The 19,180-nt window shown below is 54.1% G+C and overlaps 2 protein-coding genes and 1 non-coding gene across 4 annotated transcripts; 2 read left to right on the top strand and 1 right to left on the bottom strand.

Annotated features, from left to right (window-relative positions):
- Positions 1–323: 323 nt before the first annotated feature.
- On the top strand, positions 324–397 carry Trnan-guu (transfer RNA asparagine (anticodon GUU)). The gene has a single exon. It is a non-coding gene; the product is annotated as a tRNA-Asn (tRNA).
- Positions 398–3,393: 2,996 nt separating this feature from the next.
- Pcgf2 (polycomb group ring finger 2) lies at positions 3,394–14,463 on the top strand. 2 transcript variants are annotated; one of them, XM_057776597.1, is made up of 10 exons: positions 3,394–3,548; positions 9,337–9,488; positions 9,980–10,076; positions 10,254–10,309; positions 10,391–10,441; positions 10,683–10,791; positions 10,905–10,959; positions 11,038–11,133; positions 12,279–12,359; positions 12,928–14,463. In XM_057776597.1, the coding sequence occupies exons 2-10, from the start codon at positions 9,377–9,379 to the stop codon at positions 13,297–13,299; spliced, it is 1,029 nt and encodes a 342-aa protein (XP_057632580.1). In that variant the 5' UTR covers positions 3,394–3,548; positions 9,337–9,376; the 3' UTR covers positions 13,300–14,463. The 2 variants fall into 2 exon arrangements, with proteins under 2 accessions (XP_057632580.1, XP_057632582.1); XM_057776599.1 differs by lacking the exon at positions 3,394–3,548 and adding an exon at positions 3,652–3,882.
- Positions 14,464–14,637: 174 nt separating this feature from the next.
- Cisd3 (CDGSH iron sulfur domain 3) lies at positions 14,638–17,332 on the bottom strand. Its single transcript, XM_057775897.1, has 3 exons — positions 17,202–17,332; positions 16,795–16,914; positions 14,638–14,977 (listed from the first exon to the last, which is right to left on the bottom strand). Exons 1-3 carry the CDS (start codon positions 17,313–17,315, stop codon positions 14,798–14,800), a joined length of 414 nt encoding a protein of 137 aa, XP_057631880.1. The 5' UTR covers positions 17,316–17,332; the 3' UTR covers positions 14,638–14,797.
- Between the last annotated feature and the right edge of the window lie 1,848 nt (positions 17,333–19,180).

Here is a 19,180-nt window from a genome sequence, read left to right as displayed (position 1 = left end):
CAGCTTTTGGAGTCCCTCACCCCCATCCCTGCAGGTCTCTGTTCACTTTACAAAGGAACGTTCCGTGTCCTTCCACATCTAAGTCACTAACCGATGATAATAGCCTGGGCAACCGCACCGGGGTAACCCAGGTGGGACGTGCGTCTCCTTCGCCTTCTCCCGAGCCCAACCCACCTGGTTCTCCGGCCACGACTCCCTGTTCTTCGGGATCTCAGTTCTTTGGCTGGAAAAGCTACAGTGACTGCTTGCGCTCTTGCCGCTCCTGCGCCATATCGCGGTCGCTCCTATTGACTCGGCTCTCTGCCTCACCAACAACTGTCACCGTCTCTGTGGCGCAATCGGTTAGCGCGTTCTGCTGTTAACCGAAAGGTTGGTGGTTCGAGCCCACCCAGGGACGGCTTGAGTTTTTGAGTGTAACTTTATATTTTAAATCGCAAATGCTCAAAAGCCAAATTCTGTACCAAGAGTCATTGTATTTAGAAATCCGTTGTGGTCAATGACAGGATTCCCTACTAGCGTCACTGCACTGCAACTCACACTCTTTCCCCCAATCTGGATTACCGGAAAGCAAAACACAGGTTTCTGTCTCGCTGCCATGTTTCACAATGCTTTTTTCCTAGGATTCAGAATGAATTTGCTGTGGAGGTTGGACAGCTTTCCATTGTCTGTGTTAGTGGCGATATAAACTTGAAATAGGACATCTGTTCTGAAAGAAAGAATCAGGAAAGAAACCTCGGGGACAAAGTGAGGGATAAAGGGGAAAGAAAGAATCTAGCGGTGATCTACAAAGAAAGGAATACGAGGAGGGGACCTAAGCGGACATAAGTAGGGGAGTAGATAAGATTCCCCCTAAAGAGGAAAAGAGACACCGAGCGAGAAGGACGAGGAAACAGATGCAGAGATGGACAAAGGGTATTGTTTGCAGGAGGGAGAGGTGTGAAGGATACAGAGGTAATGCTACACAGCAAAGCGGTGGCCATTGTCACCATTTTACAAGGGATCTCCTCCTTGAGATCTCCTGTACACACTGGAAACAGTCCTTGTCTTGACGTCCCAGGTTCCTGCTCATTGGGACATATGTCTGATAGTGACCCTCCCCATGAGTAGCTATCAGCTAGAGGACCGGTAGGATACAGGCAGCATGTAGGGAAGTAAGAGTTCTTCATGCTTGCAGAGGTACGCTGGCGGAGGTGGGCAGGAAGCCGCTGCTTTCCTTGAGAACGTGCAGGGGACTCTCCATCAGTTCTCTGGACACTTGGCTCAAAGGAAGACTCTTCTGGACTCTCTCGTGTTTGCACACCCGTATGCACAAGCCTAGAGGACACCTGGCGCTTCAAAAGGCGAAAGGAGAAGGGTCTTTTCAGGCTCGACCTCAGTGGTCCTGATCTATGTCAAAACCCAGCCTACCTACTCTGCCTAAAGCAATACTTGACAATGGCACGTGCCAGGTGCTTCTAGATGCCTACTAGAATTAAGACCGAAAGACTAGAGAACTTCGGATGTGGGAAGGGTTGTTCTCCTGATAAACCAGAGAAGCTTAACAATGTCCCAGCATCGATGATTTACTGGCGTTTTAGTGGGCAGTGGGTCTTCGGCATGCTCCTCCTCTCCAGCGGTTCACACTGAACTGGAATGTAACAGCTGTTTGAGGAGTAAGTGGATACCCATTTAATAAGCAAGGCAGCCAGGGGGCAGCCAGACCTTCCCGGGTGCCGGTGTTTGATGAAACCGAGATTTCCAACGCCCCTTCAGGTTTCTCTTGTTCGGGAACTTCTAGTAAAAGAATGGCACAGACGGGGTCCCTGTTGCGGTACCCTTCGTGCTGAGCACTTGTGTTTGTTATAGCAGAGTCCAAGAATCGGAGACCTACTGGTCCTGATGACAGTGGGCGTGTCTAATTCGAGCCCCCTTTCCACTCGAGCCTGTGCGCTCCTGGTACCCGATAAAGGGACTGAGAAGGTAGCAGGTGACCTATTCTCCCGGGGCCTCTCCCACTCGCCCTGGGATCACTCGGTCTAGGTGGAAATTTCTCCCGCCCTTCCTCTGAACCCTCATTCAGCTAGCTCGGGCTGAGGGCTGAAACTGGTGGGGTCACAGGGTTCCTGGTAAGCCAGCGTGCAAAAGCATACAGTCCGGAGGCCCCCCAACTTCGGGGATGCCTTAGGCTTGGGACAAGGAGAGGAGGCGGGCGCTCCGAAGCTCAACGAAGATTCGTTCCCTACTCGAGCCAATCCACGGTGCTGGCGCTTAAAGGCATTTGAGGCCGGATAATAGAGCCCTTTGGAGGGAAAGTCAAGTGGCTACTCCCAATAAATCAGAAGGAACGAATAAGCGAAATCGAGCGACCTAATGAGGCCCAAGGTTCTCGTGGTAACGCAAAATCGATTCGCTTCCTCGGCGCCGTCTCTTCCAGCTCTCCTTCTTCTCCTGCCTGGGGCCGGGGCCGCTGGGGACCCGAGAGCAAGCTCTGGGTGGAGCCGAGAGTGACCGTCGGAGTTGGTTGGCACCCGCCGCCTTCGCGCTCGCTGGCTCCCCCGCGGCGGCGAGGGAGGCGCACCGGCGGCGAAAAGGCGCGCGTCCTCTCTCGACTCCTCACTTCCTACTGCGCCCGGGCCTCTCGAATTCGGCTAGTTATTGTGTCTCTGGCCCAGCGCCCGAGTTCGTGTCTCGGGCTGCTCTCCCCGCCCCGGATTGCGTTCCATTCTTCTCCGCCCGAGCACGCCGAGCGCGCCGAGCGCGCCAGCCTCGGCCACAGCCAAGCCCCCCGGCCACCGTGCGCTCCCTGCGAGGTGCGGAGTCTCCGCCGTTTCGGGGGAGGGGGGGACGGACACGCTCCGGGTCTCTCTCTCTCACACACACATACACACTTAGGAAATCTCAAGGGAATGTCAGCTGGAGTGAGTAAACCTCGCTCGGACGCGTGGCCGCCGGCGCCCTGTCCCCCGCCCAAACGCCCTTCGGTGGCGGCAAGGCAACGGGTACTGCAAAACACATTTCCGCCCAGTCTGCATCTCACCATTTTCCAAGCTCCCCAGCTAAAGTAGGGATCGCAGGGTCGGTGGGAGGGTGGCACACTTATTTTAGGAGGAGGAGGTATCATGACTGGAGGTAACACAACAGGATCTTCCCTCCGGGTTCAAGGGATCTGTTTGAATAAAAGGGGGTCTCGGGTTTGGGGGAAGCCCAGAGCACCGAGAACACGGTGAAGAACAGCTAAGCTAGCCTCTCCCCTCCTCTCTCCCTCTCTGCAAACATCCTGAAGGAATGAGGTCACGTGGGTGAGTAGTGGGCGGGACCTACTCTTGTCTGGAGGAAAAAAGCCATTTTGTCGCCCCCCCCTCCACGGCCCCTCCCCTCCCCTCTCGTCCCTTCCCCTCCCCACTCTCCCTCCCACCCCAAGCTGCTCTTACAAACTCCTTTCTTACCATAGGTTTCTCCCCTCCCGCCGACCGAACGAGCGACAGGGCTGTGGCCCCCCCTCCCCTCCCTTCCCTCCCTCCCTCCCTCCCATCCCCCCCTCCCCGAGACCCACTGGACCCCGAAGCCAGGTAAGCGGACGCCGACTCGCGCCTGCCTCCTTGCTACCTCGTAAACGTTTGGGGCTGGCGACTCGGGCCGGTACATCTTTCCCCGCAGACCCCAGTGGGAGCCGGGAGCCCCGGCCTGGCCTGCCGATCGCGTCCCCTTCCCGCCCCGCCAGCCGCTGTCCAAGCTCGCCCCGTCCGCCTTTCTTTCTCCCGTTCCCGGTCTCTCTTTTTTTTTTTTTTTCCCTTTCCTCCCTTCCAAGATGGCCGAAGTGGATTCCCCCTCTTAACGATTTGGCGTCTCCCTCGACCACCTCCTCTTTGTGCAGCAACCCCCTGCTAAGACCCTGCTCGCGAGGTATCGAGGGGGAGGGTCCGGGCGGCCACGAGGGCTTTGGGGACACTCGCTAGGGTGGGTCTCACCCCCACCCCAGTGTCTCCACCAGGCGGAACAGAGTGGCTCTGGCAGATCAGCCCCCTCCGAATCGGCCAAGGGTCGCCTCTCGCGTGGGCAGTGAGCGTGGTAGACGCGCGAGGATTTGAGGCCCGGAGGAAGGGGACTTGGCCTTCTGGTGGCTGCGAGGCCGGGGGAGGGCGCCCTAACTGCTGGGGTCCGGATCTTGGGCACCTCCCCCAGAGGTCCCTTTCCCCAGTCCTGGTTCGAGGCGCCCCGCCCCCTCCCTGAACCACCTCGCCTGAGCTTTTCCCCTACATCCCTCCTGGGGCCCCACCAAAGTTTGGCTCTAGGGAAAGGAGGGAGTGGCCACTCGGTCACTGGGGTGCCTGATCCTTTGACCTGAGCTCCGGGGGAAACAGGGGTGGAGCGGGTAGAATGGGAACGAGGAGAGATTTAGCATGCTCTCTCCCTTTCACCAGTAGTGGCCAAGGGGTCTCATGAGCTGCTCCTTTTTCCATGGAGCGGCGGGAGCAAATGGAAGCGGCTACTCTTTTTTCCCTGAGCCCTGGCGTAAATAGCTCTGAAAGCTGGGGAACCCTGGGCCTGCAGACACCCTGCACCCTTCTTGTCTCCTAGGGGCTTCTAGTCAACCCCCGCCCCACTCCCCGGGTCTACCTAAAATTGCTGTGCTTAGCTTGAGTGAGGAGGGTATGTATGTGTGAATATTAAATGTTTAAGTATATACAGGTGTTACCTCGAGTTTTCCCTGCGTCTTTGTCTCTCCTGGCCCCAAGCCTTGCTCCCACCATCCCCCCATGCTCCCTCTCACTGAGAGAGGGGTTTCTCTTAGCCAGCTCACACAGTCCTGGGCCTCCCACTCTGGACTTCTTGCAGTTGTAGCGTTCCTGAAACTCATGACCCCCCCCCCCCCACACACACACCCCTATCCCTGCTCCAAGATGTTATTACTGTAATCGGAGGCGCATAAAGCCAGCTCTGTTGCAGAGTTTTGGTGGAGAGGTTTTCCCAGGGGCTCCCCTGGTTTAAGGTTGGGGCTTGTGCACTTAGAACCTGTGTTTGGAACGCAGTAGGAAACAGACTCCAGGATCCAGTCCGGCTGTCGCCTGTTTCTGTTCAAGTTGAACTATGGGGAGGTGAGCAGAGAGGAGGGAAATGACTCCCTGAGATCTTGGTTGATGGAGCTGTTGCCATGGGAACAGAGAGAGCCTGAAGTGGAAGAGGTTACATATTGTATAGGTCAGATGTCAACCGTAGCCCTCCAGCCTCTGGCTCCAGAGCAGAGTTGGGGGTCGAACTGCCTTTGTTGCTGGAAGGCTTAAATTATAATTTACTCTGAGAAGATCGGGGGTTCATAGAAGGTTAATGTTGGTGGCTCCGGTTTCAGGCGGCATGCGATGGGGTAGATGGGAATGGTTTCTACATCTGTGGAGTGGGAGTCTGACTCCTATCTGCGCATGTGGTGGTGTGTGTCTGGCCAAGTGTCTGTGTGCCTTGTGTGTGAACGCCCTTATCTGGTTCTGGGTGCTGTGGACGGGAGACAGAGGGGGTGTGTCTGACTCTGGATACCTAGGTGGCTTGCAGTTGTTGTCCTGTGTATATTATTTGGGGTTTTGGTTTTTTTTTTTTTTTTACTATTATTATTTTCCTTTTTTTTTTTTCTTTTAAATTGTCTTCAGGAGCTGAGTGGTGGGGAGAGGAGGCTTCCAGCCTTTTTCCAGTGTCAAAGGGCAGGAAAAGACGAGAGGGTGTGCTGGTCCGTATATGAACACACGAGTTCTGCTTAGTTGGGACTATGAAGCTGGAAGAGGAACCAGCACTAACACTAGGAATTCATGTCTGCACACTATACTCTGGCTTACTCTGTCCCCATGGTGCCTCAGTTTCCCCCATACTGTGGGAGTGGTGTAGGCATTAACTTTTGCCTCCCTTTCAGCAGACCCAGTGTATGGGGCTTCCTGCCCACTAAGTAACTAAGTAACTACCCTCTACCCTTCTACCACTGGCTCAGCTTGTCATCAGAGTAAGCAGCACCTTCTGGGTACCAACGCAGGAAGAGTATCACAACAGGAGGCTGGCAGATACTTGTCCAAGCCCCCCCCCCCCCCGTTTAGATGTGTGACCTTGGACAAGTCACATCTGTAAAATGAGTAGACTGCGTAACAGGCTTTCAAAGATCACATCCACCTCTGCTAGTCTGGCGCTAAGATGTGACCTTGAATGACCTCTCATAGCCTGGGGCTTGTTTTGCTGCCCCAGGAGGCAGAGGGCTGTGGCTGGTGTCTCTGGGACCTCTCTCTGCCTTGACAGAGGCCAACACCTAACTACAGGAGAGAAGGAAGTCTGGATCCCTGGAGAGATGGGAGGTGTCTGTCAGCAGGGCCTAGGAGCATGGGGGAGAGGCACACGTGAGCTGTGAGCTCTAATGACAATAAACTGTGATCTAGGTGCTGACCAAGCCCCTTTCCTGCCTGGGGCCCCTAGGAACCAAGAGCTAGGGCCAAAGAGACCAAGACTTCAGATAAAACCACGCATGCAAGGTGTGTGTGTGTGGGGGGGTGTTAAACAGATGTAGTTGGGACTGGCCTCTTCAGCTTCATGGAGACCTGTTGCAAATGACCTCCGCCCCGTTTCTGCTTCTTGGGACCTGTGCCTTTCCCTTTTCCTTCCATGAGCCCCTTTGTCCCTTTCCTCTGTCCCCTCCAGGCTGTCCCTTCCATAGTGATACAATGCATCATTTCTTTCCCTCTTTCCCCAGCACCACAGCCCCTTGCATGGGGAGGAAGGAATACAGAGGAATACAGGTCCTGATACTGGGCAGGGAAATGGGGAGGGGATGCTCTGGGAACTCAGACCTCCTGTTTACAGACACTCTTGGCACCTGCTGACAGGGCTCTGCAGGTAACCATGGCAATCAGGTGAGGAGCCAATCAGTGCCTCTTGTGGCTTTCTGAGGCCCCTAGGGATGGGGATGGGGAACAGGGAGGCTCTCTGCTCCCAGGGGAGGCAAGGAGCTTTTCTCCTTCCCTTACTACCCTGAGCCCAAAATGGGACCCGGGGGCTGCTCTTGTGTGAAACCTCAGAAAGATGAGCCGAGTGGGGTTTGAGTGGCTTCTCTATCTGCAAACGAAGTGAGCGTGTGCCTGAAGTGGCTGAGGCATTGTGTGTGTGTGTGTGTGTGTGTGTTGCACATGTGGGGGAGACCTTACCGTAGCAACCGAGATTCCGTGGCTGGATCCTACTGTGATAGTAAGTCTCTGTGTGCCTCTGGACGCAGACACACACACACAGGGCAAGCAGTCACATGAAGTGCCTTTGGAAGCCCAGACAGCACGTACACATGGTGGCTATTACCCACGCTCAAAGAGACAGACACTTGGAGTTTCTTCTATCCTCTGGATGGTTGTAATAATATTTGGGCTTCTTGCCAGGGACTATGTTACCATGGAAACAACTAAACAGTAGAGTAGCCAACAGCCTCTTTGAAATTGTGAAGGGGGACCCATGCAGGGAGGACCAGCTAGGGCCACCTATAGGGGCAGAAACTTTGCAGGCCAGGGGTGGCTGCCTCAGCGCCTCTGGCTGGCTTGTTCCCCTCTTTCTTTTCTGCAACTTGGTGTCTGTCCCAAGTGTGGCCTTTGTGTCTACCCATCTATCCCAGTCTCTGGCCAGATGCCCTGGGGCCTTATTGGCTGTTTGGGTCCAGGCCAGGCTCATCCTGGGGTCTCTATAGAAACTGCTGATCCTGGCTGTGAATTTCTTGTCCTAGAAAAGCCAGCGTGGTGGCTTTAGAAATCTTTCTGGAAAAGAGAGAAGGATGTATGTTTTAAAGGAGTCGCTGGGGCTTAGCCAGCCTCTCAAGCCCAGCTCCTGGACTTTTGCTGTGGGAGAGACAGAAAGAGGCAGCCTCCTCTGGTCCAAAGTCAGAGCCAGCTTTGAAACGACCTTGGCTTGCTAGGGTCTAGCCAGGTGCACTGGAGAGCTGGGGACAGAGAATGCTCGCTGCCCAGTTTTGGCAGGTGTCTAAGAGAGCCTGTGGTTTGTTGGTGGATAGGTTATGAACGGGTGGGAGAAGTCACCACGGTAGGATGTGGTGGGATCCCAGCGGCACATGCTACTGGGGAGTGGATACTGTAGGGGGGGTTCTCGCACAGGGCAGTAAAGGTCTTCTTGCCAGGCTCTTGGACTACCTGTAGAGTCCAGTGCCAGGCTGGGCCTGCAGCTCCTTCAGAACTTGGAACATAATGAAAACCAGCTTCAGGGTTTCTGGCCAGAAGGCCAGGTCAGCACATAGTAGCCTTGCAAGGAGTATGTGTCCAGGAACGTTAGAGGAGGGAGTGTGATGGGCCTGTGTCCTAACGTCCCTCAAGGCTTCCCCATGACAAATCTCTCATTGCTGGGGCAGCGATTCATTTTGGTTTGTGAACGAAGTTGTCTGGACAATTTCTCATAGCTGTTAGTACTTGGTAAATATTTGACCACTTGAATGGATATGGTTGGAATCAGAATATTGTTAAATTTTTTTATTACATTTAGTGCGTGTGTGCATGCGTGCTTGTGTGTGCATGTGTATGTGTGTGTGTGTACATTTGCAAGTAGCCAAAGGACAACTTGCAGCTCTTGTTTTTTTCTCTCCTTCCACCATGTGGGTCACTAGGCGTGGCTGCAATCACCTTTACTTGGTGAGCCCTCTCACAGGCCCATGGCTCCCAGGAAGATCTTTGCAGGGCTGGTGGTTGAGACAGGGTTTCTCTGTATAGCTTTAGGAACCTGCCCTCGAACTCGCTCCACCTGTCTGCCTCCCAAGTGCTCGGATTAAAGGTGTGCACCGCCACTGCCCGGCTGCCGGCTCCCAGATTTTTTTTTTTTAAATTATTTATTTATTTATTATGTATACAATATTCTGTCTGCATGTATGTCTGCAGGCCAGAAGAGGGCACCAGACCTCATTACAGATGGTTGTGAGCCACCATGTGGTTGCCGGGAATTGAACTCAGGACCTTTGGAAGAGCAGGCAATGCTCTTAACCACTGAGCCATCTCTCCAGCCCCACAGAAAGATCTTTTAAAGCACCGTTACCTTTCATTTTCCCTGCCCTTCCACATCTATCGTCAAGAGTTAGTGTTTCTTTTTTTTTTTTTTCTCTTTTTTTTTTTTTTTTTCCTACTGCTTCTGAGATGGTCCACAACCTGTTTCTCAAAGTTACAGACGCTTCCCGAGCCCCCAACACCCAGTGAACACTCAGAGGGAGGCCCAGAAACAGCCAGCCTCAAACACGTTCCTGGTTCCACATCTGAGACAGAGAAAAGGGGCGGGGGGGGGGCCCTCAGGAAAGCTATATTGATGGAAGCAGTGTGGGGAGGTGGCTGGGTTTCTGATCCCTTTTCTGTTTCCCAGGTGACACTTCCCAGTCTCCTCAGTCCTGACCCCTGGCATCATGCATCGAACCACACGGATTAAAATCACGGAGCTGAACCCTCACCTCATGTGTGCCCTCTGTGGGGGCTATTTCATCGATGCCACCACCATTGTGGAGTGCTTGCATTCCTGTGAGTTCAGTGCTGGGGTGCTCAGCGTGGGGACGCTGCCTGGGGACACTGGAGAGCGGACCCTGGGTCACCGAGAAACTGCCAAGAAGGGACAAAGTGGGGGTAGTCCTGGACCCAGTTCATTCCAGGGACAGTGTTAGGAACCTCCCCTTTCTCTGATAGCTCTGCCTGAAGTTTGACCCCTGAAGGCTCAGAGGTCACTCACTTGCACTTGTCAGATTGGTCACAAGAGATCCAGGACCCGTGGGATGTCATAGCAGGCCAGCTAAGAGGAGCCGAAGGCTTGGTATACTGTGTATGTTAGGCAGGACAAGGACACCCTCCTGTTTCACACAGAGACATTGGGCCTAAGGGTAGACAAGGCACAACAGGCCAGATGTGTGAGCACACTGCCATGTTGGGTCTGGGAACAGTCCTGAGCTCCTCGGGCCTGGTGGGAAGGCCTGGGCAGAAAGGGGTTCTGATTGTCCTCTCTCTGTCCACACCCCAAGTCTGCAAAACCTGCATCGTGCGCTACTTGGAGACCAACAAATATTGCCCCATGTGTGACGTCCAGGTTCATAAAACCCGACCACTCCTGAGCATCAGGTGGGCTTGTGTCCCCTTACCCTGCCTCCCAGTGACTTCCAGCTTGACCTAGGCTAAGAAATGCCCGACTGAGAACCCGCATGCCTGGGTGCTGGGTTTAAAGGGGTACAATGCTGAGCCCTGGCTGGAGGGATGAAGGTCCCATGGCTGCCAACGTTCACGTACGTTCCTTCCCAGGTCGGACAAAACCCTCCAGGACATTGTCTACAAGTTGGTGCCTGGGCTTTTTAAAGGTACCCCGAGCCCCTGTGTTATCCTGCTCACCTCCCCCATTTCCCAGCTGTTGCCCGCTCATGCCCGCCTCCTTCCTCTAGATGAGATGAAACGGCGTCGGGACTTTTATGCAGCATACCCCCTGACGGAGGGTGAGTGTGCCCATGCTCAAGCAGGTTCTGGTTCCTGAGAGCCTAGGGCCGCCCCAGCTGTGAGGGTTGAGGGTACCAGCTTTGGCCCGCCCATCTCCACCAGACCTCCCTGCTAGAGTAGAGAATGTTGTCCAGAGCGGGAAGGGCTCAGCCTCTGAGCCACCCACTCCCATTCCCTAGGTCCTCAGTCCCTTCCTTGCTCTATCTTTGACCAACCCCTCTGAGCTGTCTCCCTCTACAGTCCCTAATGGCTCCAACGAGGACCGCGGCGAGGTCCTAGAGCAGGAGAAGGGCGCTCTGGGCGATGATGAGATTGTCAGTCTTTCCATTGAGTTCTATGAAGGAGTCAGGCAAGTTCAACCTAAGCTCTTTTTTCACCCTGGCCCGTCCTCCAAGACCCCGTCAGACCTGTGCATTTGACCCAGCAAGTGCACGATCTTTTGCTCCCTTCCGTCTCCTGCAGGGACCGAGAGGAGAAGAAGAGTCTCATGGAGAACGGGGATGGGGACAAGGAGAAGGTGAGTGTTGGGGCCTTCTCAAGAGTGAGCTGCGAGTGCCATGGGATAGACCTTCTCACAGGGACCTCTTCCCCACAGACAGGGGTGCGCTTCCTGCGATGCCCAGCAGCCATGACTGTCATGCACCTCGCAAAGTTTCTCCGCAACAAAATGGACGTACCCAGCAAGTACAAGGTGAATGCCTGCACCATCTCAGACATCGGGGGTCCATCAATGTGTCTGGTTGGTAGGCATCCATCCATCACATGATTATATAGCTGGACCTGCAGGAACGGGTAGGCTAGCCCAATTGTTTAAGGATAACATAGTCTGTAATTTTTTTTTTTTTTTCGAGATAGGGTTTCTCCGTAGCTTTTGGCTCCTGTCCTAGAACTAGCTCTTGTAGACCAGGCTGGCCTCGAACTCACAGAGATCCGCCTGTCTCTGCCTCCCGAGTGCTGAGATTAAAGGCGTGCACCACCACCGCCCGGCAATAGTCTGTAATTGTTGTAGCTGGTGTGCCAAAGGCCCAAGACCGGGGAAGTGTGCGTGCAAAAAAATATCAGGCCTTCAAGAGGGTCAGGGAAACCAGAGAAATGGCTCGGTGGTTAAGAGCACTGACTGCCCTTCCAGAGGACCTCAGTTCAATTACCAGCATCCACGTGGCAGCTCACAACTGTCTGTAACTCTAGTTGCAGGGCATCTGACACCTTCACACCAGTGCACATAAAAGAAATGTTAAATAAATTAAAAAAAAAAAAAAGCGAGGGGAGCTGGAGAGATGGCTCAGAGGCTTCCAGAGGTCCCGAGTTCAATTCCCAGCAACAACATGGTGGCTCACAACCATCTGGTGCTCTCTTCTGGCCTGGAGTCATACATGCAGCTAGAACACTGTTTACATAATAAATAAATACATATTTAAAAAAACAAGGGTCAGGGAGCTCTTGGACATAGTAACATAGGCTCCCTTGCAGGTCTGAGTCAGCTGACCCTGATTCTTTGACACATTCTGAGATGCTGCTCCTGCCCTGCGAAGGCTTCACAGTAGGCGCTGTTGCATTCACCAGTTAGGGCAGATGCAGGGGCAGGGCCATCACAGGCAAGGACCTCAGTCAAGGGGGTCCCTTTGGCCTTGCTGGCTCTCTAGGAGACCTAGAGCGAAGCTTCCCCCTCCCCATCAACAGGTTGAGGGACAGTCTGGAAGGGAAGTCACATGCACAGTAAGGAGGGGCCTCCTGCAAGCCACCTTTTGGTTTGCTCACGTCCAACCCCCTGGGACTCCCACCCTGGCAGCCAGGGGTGCAGCTGCCAGGCCTCATGGTGGCATTTTTCCCCTCCAGGTGGAGATCCTCTATGAAGATGAGCCCCTGAAGGAATATTACACCCTCATGGACATTGCCTACATCTACCCCTGGCGGAGGGTGAGCCTGTGACCAGGTGGTACAAGGTGGGGGCAGTACCAGGGAGGAGGTCCTACTGGGCCTGGCACGGGTCAGTGGCCACAGTGATATGAGACACCCTCTTATGTCAGGCAGTTCATCCCTTGTCTCTGGAGCCAAGCCTGGCCCTGGGGGCTCATCATACTAGGTCAGCGCTTGGCCATTTCATTTTTTGCTTGAGATAGGTTCTCTCCTTGGCTAGCCTCAAACTTGGTATGAGGTCCAGTCCTCCTGCCTCATCCCCCACTCCCCACCCCACCCTGGGTGCTGAGTACCACACCTGTTGCTGATGCCCGCCACTGGATCTTACCACCCAGACTTGGTGGCCACTGTGGCATATGATGGCCTTACACCCCTGCCTCCATCTTTCTTCACTGGGTCTGCTCTCATCTGACTCTCCACTCTGCAGGCCCCTCTCCTCTTCAACGTTCAGACCTTCCCCTCTGCTCCTGGTTGGATCCTGGTTTGGATGCAGGGATGGGTGGCCCCTGGTTGTTCTTTCTGCTGACATTTTCTTTTCTTATTGCTGGCCTCCTCCTTTTCACCACAGAATGGGCCTCTCCCCCTCAAGTACCGTGTCCAGCCAGCCTGCAAGCGGCTCACCCTGCCCACAGTGCCCACTCCCTCAGAGGGCACCAACACCAGCGGGGCATCAGAGTGTGAGTCTGTCAGTGACAAGGCTCCCAGCCCTGCCACCCTTCTGGCCACCTCCTCCTCCTTGCCCAGCCCTGCGACCCCATCCCATGGCTCTCCCAGCTCCCACGGCCCCCCAGCCACCCACCCTACCTCCCCCACTCCACCTTCGACCGCCTGTGGGACCACAGCTGCTACCAACGGGGGCACTTCGAACTGCCTGCAAACGCCATCCTCCACCAGCAGGGGGCGCAAGATGACTGTTAACGGAGCTCCTTGCCCCCCTTAACTTGAGGAAAGGGACCCTCTCCCGCAGCAGCCACCTCTCCCCCTCCCTTCTACTTTTTCTGGTCCCCCTTTTCCACCTTTGACTTTCCTGGTTCCTCCCATCTTCAGAGTGGGAGGTGGGTTTTATAAATAAATCTATCTATATAAATATATATATGTACATAGGAAAAACCAAATATACATACTTATTTTCTATGGACCAACCAGATTAATTTAAATGCCACAGGAAACAAACTGTATGTGTGTGTATGTGTGTGTGAGTGTTTGTGTCTAGGAGGTCTTCTGTAGTTTGCTCTGCTCTTCTGGGGGTGGGGTACCTGGTGGTCTTAAGAGGCCACTGGAAGTATTAGAGCCCTCCCCTGTATTCATTCCGCTTCCCAGGGCAGAGGGCATGTTGGGTCTCCTAGCTGACCAGATAATGGGGTCCATCTCTAAGCCCCCCCATTGTTGAATGTCCAGAGAATTGCTAAGACAGTGCCTTTAAAAAGTGCGGTTTGTCCTCTGGCTGTGAGGATCAAGTGGCCATGGAGAAGGCATCTCCCTCACCTGCTTGGACAGTGGGACCCTTGTGCAAACAATAGATGGTTCTACCTTTTTTATCCCCGCCCCCCTTCTTTTTTTTTCTTTTTTCCTGTGTGTGGCCTTTTTGTCCATCATTTATTCAGGCTGTGGGGAGACCCCAGCCCTGCAAAGTCTATGTGTGACTTTCCTTCTGCCCTACCCTGACCCAGGAACCCCTACTAGCAAGACTGGCGGTGACACTTCAATGGGGGCCTAGAGTGAAGGGTTGGGGTGTGGAACCCCGGACGAGCACAGACTTGAGTTCTGCCAAAGGCCAACAGCTTTCTAGTCCACTTCCCTTCCCCTAGCCGAGGCCAAACGGGGACAGGACAGAGGCATTAGAAGCACAAGGAAATCAAGTGGAAGCTGACCCCACTCTACCTAGCGGACCACCTACTAGGGGCCGACCTTGCTTACCTGGTTTTCCTCAAGTGTACATAGATGGGGAAAGGTGGGGGGGAGGAGACCAAGGTATTGGCTCGAGTATGTGAGGTCCTGAGCCCGTGGGGTCTCTTTGCACCATGTCCTGAGTCTGAGGTTCTGTGACTGTACCCACCTGTCCTGGGTCATTTGTATCTCTTGGTTTTGTAATAAATGCTGCATACTCTTGAGCCTGTGGTTCTTTGGGGCAGAGGGAGGAGGGAAGAGGTGCTCCCTAGCCCTACGGTGCTGAGAGTAGATCTGAATGGCCCCGCTTTGGCCAGCTGTCTCCACAGATCATGCCCTTGCAAGAAGCGGTGGGAGCCTTCCCAGTGACCACAGGGGCGCTCAGAGGGTGGTCTTGCTATTTAATGACAGCTTTGCCAGGAGAGACAGGGTTTTCAGGGGACAGTTGCTAACAAGCAGCCATGGTCCTTGGATGTACCCTTCCTCTATGCCTCAGCACTGTGGCCATCACAGAGGGGAAGCTTGTAGCGGGCCAGGAGCCACGGGACCCCTCAGAGTGGGGAGCCCACTTCTGCTTTCTGTACCTGCTCACTCTTGTGGGTACCATCACAGTAAGGAGGACGCTGGGTGGCCTTGCAGGTACACAGGGCCACTGTGCGAGTCTCTTGGACTTTGAACTTGAGCGGAGAAAGGCCAGTGCGCTGGAAGAAGTGGGAGCCATCACAGAAGGGCTGGTGGGAGAAAAAGAAGTCAGTGGGGCAGGAGGAGAGCTGACCACAATTATTGTTCCGGGCCCTGCAATGTCAGGGTCACAGGAAGGCTAACACGAGGAAATAATGGCCACCGTACGGTAGTATGCGTATTTCTCATTGTTCGCCCCTGAGAAGGGGAACTGGGCCTCACGTAGAGGCAACGTTAACACAAACAAGGCTGGAGTTTTTTGTTTTTGTTTTTTAAATTAATTTATTATGTATATAGTATACAATATTATGTCTGTAGACCAGAAGAGGGCACCAGACCTCATTACAGATGGTTGTGAGCCACCATGTGGTTGCCGGGAATTGAACTCAGGACCTTTGGAAGGGCAGGCAATGCTCTTAATTACTGAGCCATCTCTTCAGCCCCAAGGCTGGAGTTTTTTGTCGTTTGGCTTTTACGTGTTTCAAATTTGGTGTGTGTGCAAGCACATGCTCGTGCCCACACACAGAAGTCACGGGGCAAATGTGGGAGTTGGTTTGATCCTTTCACCCTGTGGGCGCTGGGGATCACACAAGTCAGCCAGGTGCTCTGACAAGTGCCTCAAACTGCTGAGCACCTTACCAGTTCCCCTCTTTTATTTTCAGATAAATTCTCCTGCAGTCCAGGCCAACCTTGAACAGGCTCTGCTGCCTGAGGCTGACCCTTAACCCTTATCCTCCTGCCTTCACCTTCCAGGTGCTAGGACTTCAGATGGGTGTCACACCTTGTTCATTCCACGCGGGGACAGACTCCAGGGGCTTCCGTGCCCATGAGACAAATATCTAACCGCGGAGCTACATCCCACCCAGAGTTTTGTTTTATTTATTTTTTTAGTGGCTGACTCATGAAAGTGGCATTCTTCTCAGTGTCTCCCAGGGTGAGAGAGCCCAGCAGCCCAGGGCCTTTCCAGAGTTCAGAAAACAGCAAGGGGTGTCTGTGTCAAACTGCCTGCCTGGAGTAGCATCAGTAATGCATGCACCGTGTCCCTCCAAAGAGGATGATGAAGACAGGCCCAAAGGGGAGAGGCAGACCCACACCCTCCTAAAGGGCACAGAGTAGGTGTGTGCAGTCACCCCACCCACAGCCCTCTGGCTGGCATGCCCTTAAAAGTGCCCCACCCTCTGGAATATCTGTTCAAAGGCCACAACAAATGTGTGGCAAAGTAAGCCTTGGGATCTTGGGCTTCTCACACCAATCACAGGGCAGAGTTCTCCAGAAAGAGGGAGGCTCCCGCTCTAGCAGCAAAAGAAGTCATATCTGAGGTGAAAAGAGGGCAGGCAGAGAGACCTGAGGAAGACGGCAGAACCTTCCCAGCAGTGAGGTCCAAAGCCTGGCGTGTAGGCAAAGATGCTGCCCACGGGGAGGGAGTGGGAAGAACATTCAAGTCCTTGGTGCCCCATAGCTGACACACACAGGGAGGAGGGGCTGGAAGGAGAGGAGACTGAGCCAGTCACAGCACAGGCATCTTCCTGTCTCTGCTTCGAATGCTTCTCGGACACAAGGGATACACTATGAGCTGGTCTTTTGCTATCAACCCCCGCATTGTATCGGGGTATATACAGTATATACAGAAAGAAGGGAAATAAAGATGGGCTGAAAGTTCCCATACTGATCCCAAGCAAGAGAGGGAGCTGTGGAGACGTGTGTGTGTGTCTGTGTGTGTCTGTGTGTGTGTGTTTGTGTGTGTCTCGCATCTCCCATCCAAGCACTAACCAGGCCCACCCCTGCTTAGCTTCTGAGGTCAGGCTTGTTGTTCAGGATGGTATAGAACTGGGTCACAACCAAGTGAAAGGCAACTGGAATAACTCACTTGTTTCTTGCTTCGGCCACATACACACCACCTGTAGGTTTTTCCTGCAACAAGCTCCAACTTGATGGGTGTTTTCTGTGCCACCACGGGCTTGGCTGGTTCTTTGGGGAACCATCGGGCCTATGGCCAGGGAAGATAAGAGGCTCAGGGTCATCTCAAACCTTGGAAGTAGTGTAAGTTTGCATGATCCCAGCTACCTTCTTCTAACCCTGAGGCTTGGCTTATCATGTGGCTGACCTCCCCTCAGCCCAGAAGACTTGGCTCCTTGTCTTCTGCCCTCTGGTCCACCAAACCTTCCCCAGAGCCGGCTGGGAGCAGGGGTGTCCCGGTCGCTGTCTTCGATGTAGCCCTGAGATCCCGGAAATTGACGGGACTTGTGTCCTGAGAGAAGGCGTTCTTGTACTCACCAGCCAAGAGGAGATTTCCCGCTTCTGGCACAGCTTCGACAAGGCCGGCAGACAGATGTGATTTGGAAACAGAAAAATAAAATCAGTGGAGAAGGGAGGACACCGGAAGCCCATCTGGGAAGGAAAAGAGCACAGGCTACGGGGGCGTGGGAGTGACAAAAAGATTGGGAAAAGGGTCGCAGTAGAGGAAGGTCTTGGCATCCTCTAGGAGAGTCCTCTGGAGAAAAGACTGCCCCGAGGGATCGCGCGGCCGAGAGGCGGAGCCTGGCCCTGGCCGGGGAGGCGGGGCTGAACGGCCCGGGGTCACCAAAGAGGTGACGCTCACCAAGGCCCGGCGCATGACCACAGCGTGCAGGTTCGTCCCCACGCCGCCGCGCATGGGCGTTCTGCGCACCGCCGCGGCCCGTCCGGGTCGCCACCCTCTCCGCTCCTCCCCCAACCCTCTCTGTCCCCTCCCGGAAGACGCCGCCCGGCCCAGCGCTGGAGGTGCAGGCAGTGCAGCCCTGAAGCCCGCAGGTGCCGCCCTCGCCCTGCGGGGTCGGAGGCAGTGCGTTTAGAAACTAAGGTAGTGTGAAGATCACCCAGCAGGGCTCGGGTGCCTGCATCTTCACCTGCACCGCGTATGTGCCTTCCGGTTTAAACTATTCCTCCAAGTACTTGATAAAACGGTCACTGACCATATACACCCATCTCCCTCCTCCCACAGGCCCCCAGAGTTGGCACCCATCTCCCTCCCTTCAGTGAAGCCAGACAAAGCAAGGTCTCTTTGGATTTTTTTTTTTTTTTTTAGTAAAACATTCTTTTATTAAAAGAACAAGTGCTGTTTACGAACTGCCCTTCGTACAAATAACATCCGTTATACAAAGATACAAGACCCAGGCTATGCACAATTCCAGGCTTGGAGGTCGCAAGGGAACACTGCCTCTTGGGCTGAGGATATAAAGGTTTCAGAAAAAATGAAAAATGAGCCCCTGGGTTTGCAATCTGTGGTTTCCCTTCCTTGCTCCCCTAGGAGGGGTCTGCTACATGGAAACAGGCTGGGATGGAAGGAAGGGAGCCTGAGTTCGGTCTGCAGTCCCAAGTGGGGCCGGAGAAAGTGAACACAGGAGAATGGGGGTGGCCCCCAGTCTCCACCTCTTCAGTAAGTCAAGACAAGGTGGTCTGGTGGAAATTTGAAACACACCCGCAATCCAAGGAGGAAGTGAGTAGAGGGATCAGAGGGGCTCCCTGGCCCCACCTTCCTCCAAGTGGGTGAAGTTCCGTCCACTGGGCACCCCTCCTCAGGAACCAGCTGCCTGTTTATTCCGTTTGGCCCACTGCATCTTAAAAGATGTTGTTGGAAAGCAGCAGGGAGCTTGTGTCTTTGAAAACCTGTCAGCATCCCAGTTTGTGAGAGGGAAATGTAAATGTTGCCCTTTCTTTGGGCTCCCCTCATTTGTCTAGCCCCTTCCTAGGAATCTAGGGTGGGCACTCCCTGGGTCTCAACACAGTAAAGGGAACGGGTCACCAGCCTCAAGATCAGGGCACCTAGGGGCAGCAGTAGACCCAAGAGCCTGAGGGAGAAACAAGCTGGGATGAGGGAGAGGGGATGGGGAGATAACAATTTATTCTTTTTAAAGGCAACCCTTAAAGTGTCATTGTCTATGGAGAGGATTCGTCAGCTCGGAGCTAAGACAGTCAGTGCTACATAGATACCTTCCCACCATGGGCACCATCCTAGACTCGCAACCATACCACCACACATACCACACACACAGGGACAGCCAGCCAACTAGCTGCAGCTAGAAGGCTGGGCAATGGGACAGGAATGACCAGGCTAGGTACTGAGGCTCATTGCTGCTATCCCTCCTAGGCTTAGAGCAGTCACCTGTAAAGTCAGCTCCAATGACCTCCTAACTACAGTGGAATCCCGTTCAGCACCGAGATCCACCAGTCATGACCGCCCTGGTGGGCACAGACTCGGCATGCATTGCTCATTC

The sequence above is a fragment of the Chionomys nivalis genome, chromosome 7 (genome assembly GCF_950005125.1).
Source record: "Chionomys nivalis chromosome 7, mChiNiv1.1, whole genome shotgun sequence".
Classification (NCBI taxonomy): Eukaryota; Metazoa; Chordata; class Mammalia; order Rodentia; family Cricetidae; genus Chionomys; species Chionomys nivalis.
This window is presented reverse-complemented; position numbering and strand designations above follow the sequence as displayed.

Excerpts from the sequence above, each read along its gene's own strand:
- Pcgf2 (XM_057776597.1), top strand. The coding sequence starts at position 9,377 with ATGCATCGAACCACACGGATTAAAATCACGGAGCTGAACCCTCACCTC. Across the intron at positions 9,489-9,979 it reads TGTGGAGTGCTTGCATTCCT|TCTGCAAAACCTGCATCGTG; the intron begins GTGAGTTCAGTG and ends CCACACCCCAAG. Across the intron at positions 11,134-12,278 it reads ACGTACCCAGCAAGTACAAG|GTGGAGATCCTCTATGAAGA; the intron begins GTGAATGCCTGC and ends TTTCCCCTCCAG.
- Cisd3 (XM_057775897.1), bottom strand. The coding sequence starts at position 17,315 with ATGGGCTTCCGGTGTCCTCCCTTCTCCACTGATTTTATTTTTCTGTTT. Across the intron at positions 16,915-17,201 it reads GGGAAATCTCCTCTTGGCTG|GCCCGATGGTTCCCCAAAGA; the intron begins GTGAGTACAAGA and ends CCCTGGCCATAG. Across the intron at positions 14,978-16,794 it reads GTGGCCGAAGCAAGAAACAA|CCCTTCTGTGATGGCTCCCA; the intron begins GTGAGTTATTCC and ends TTCTCCCACCAG.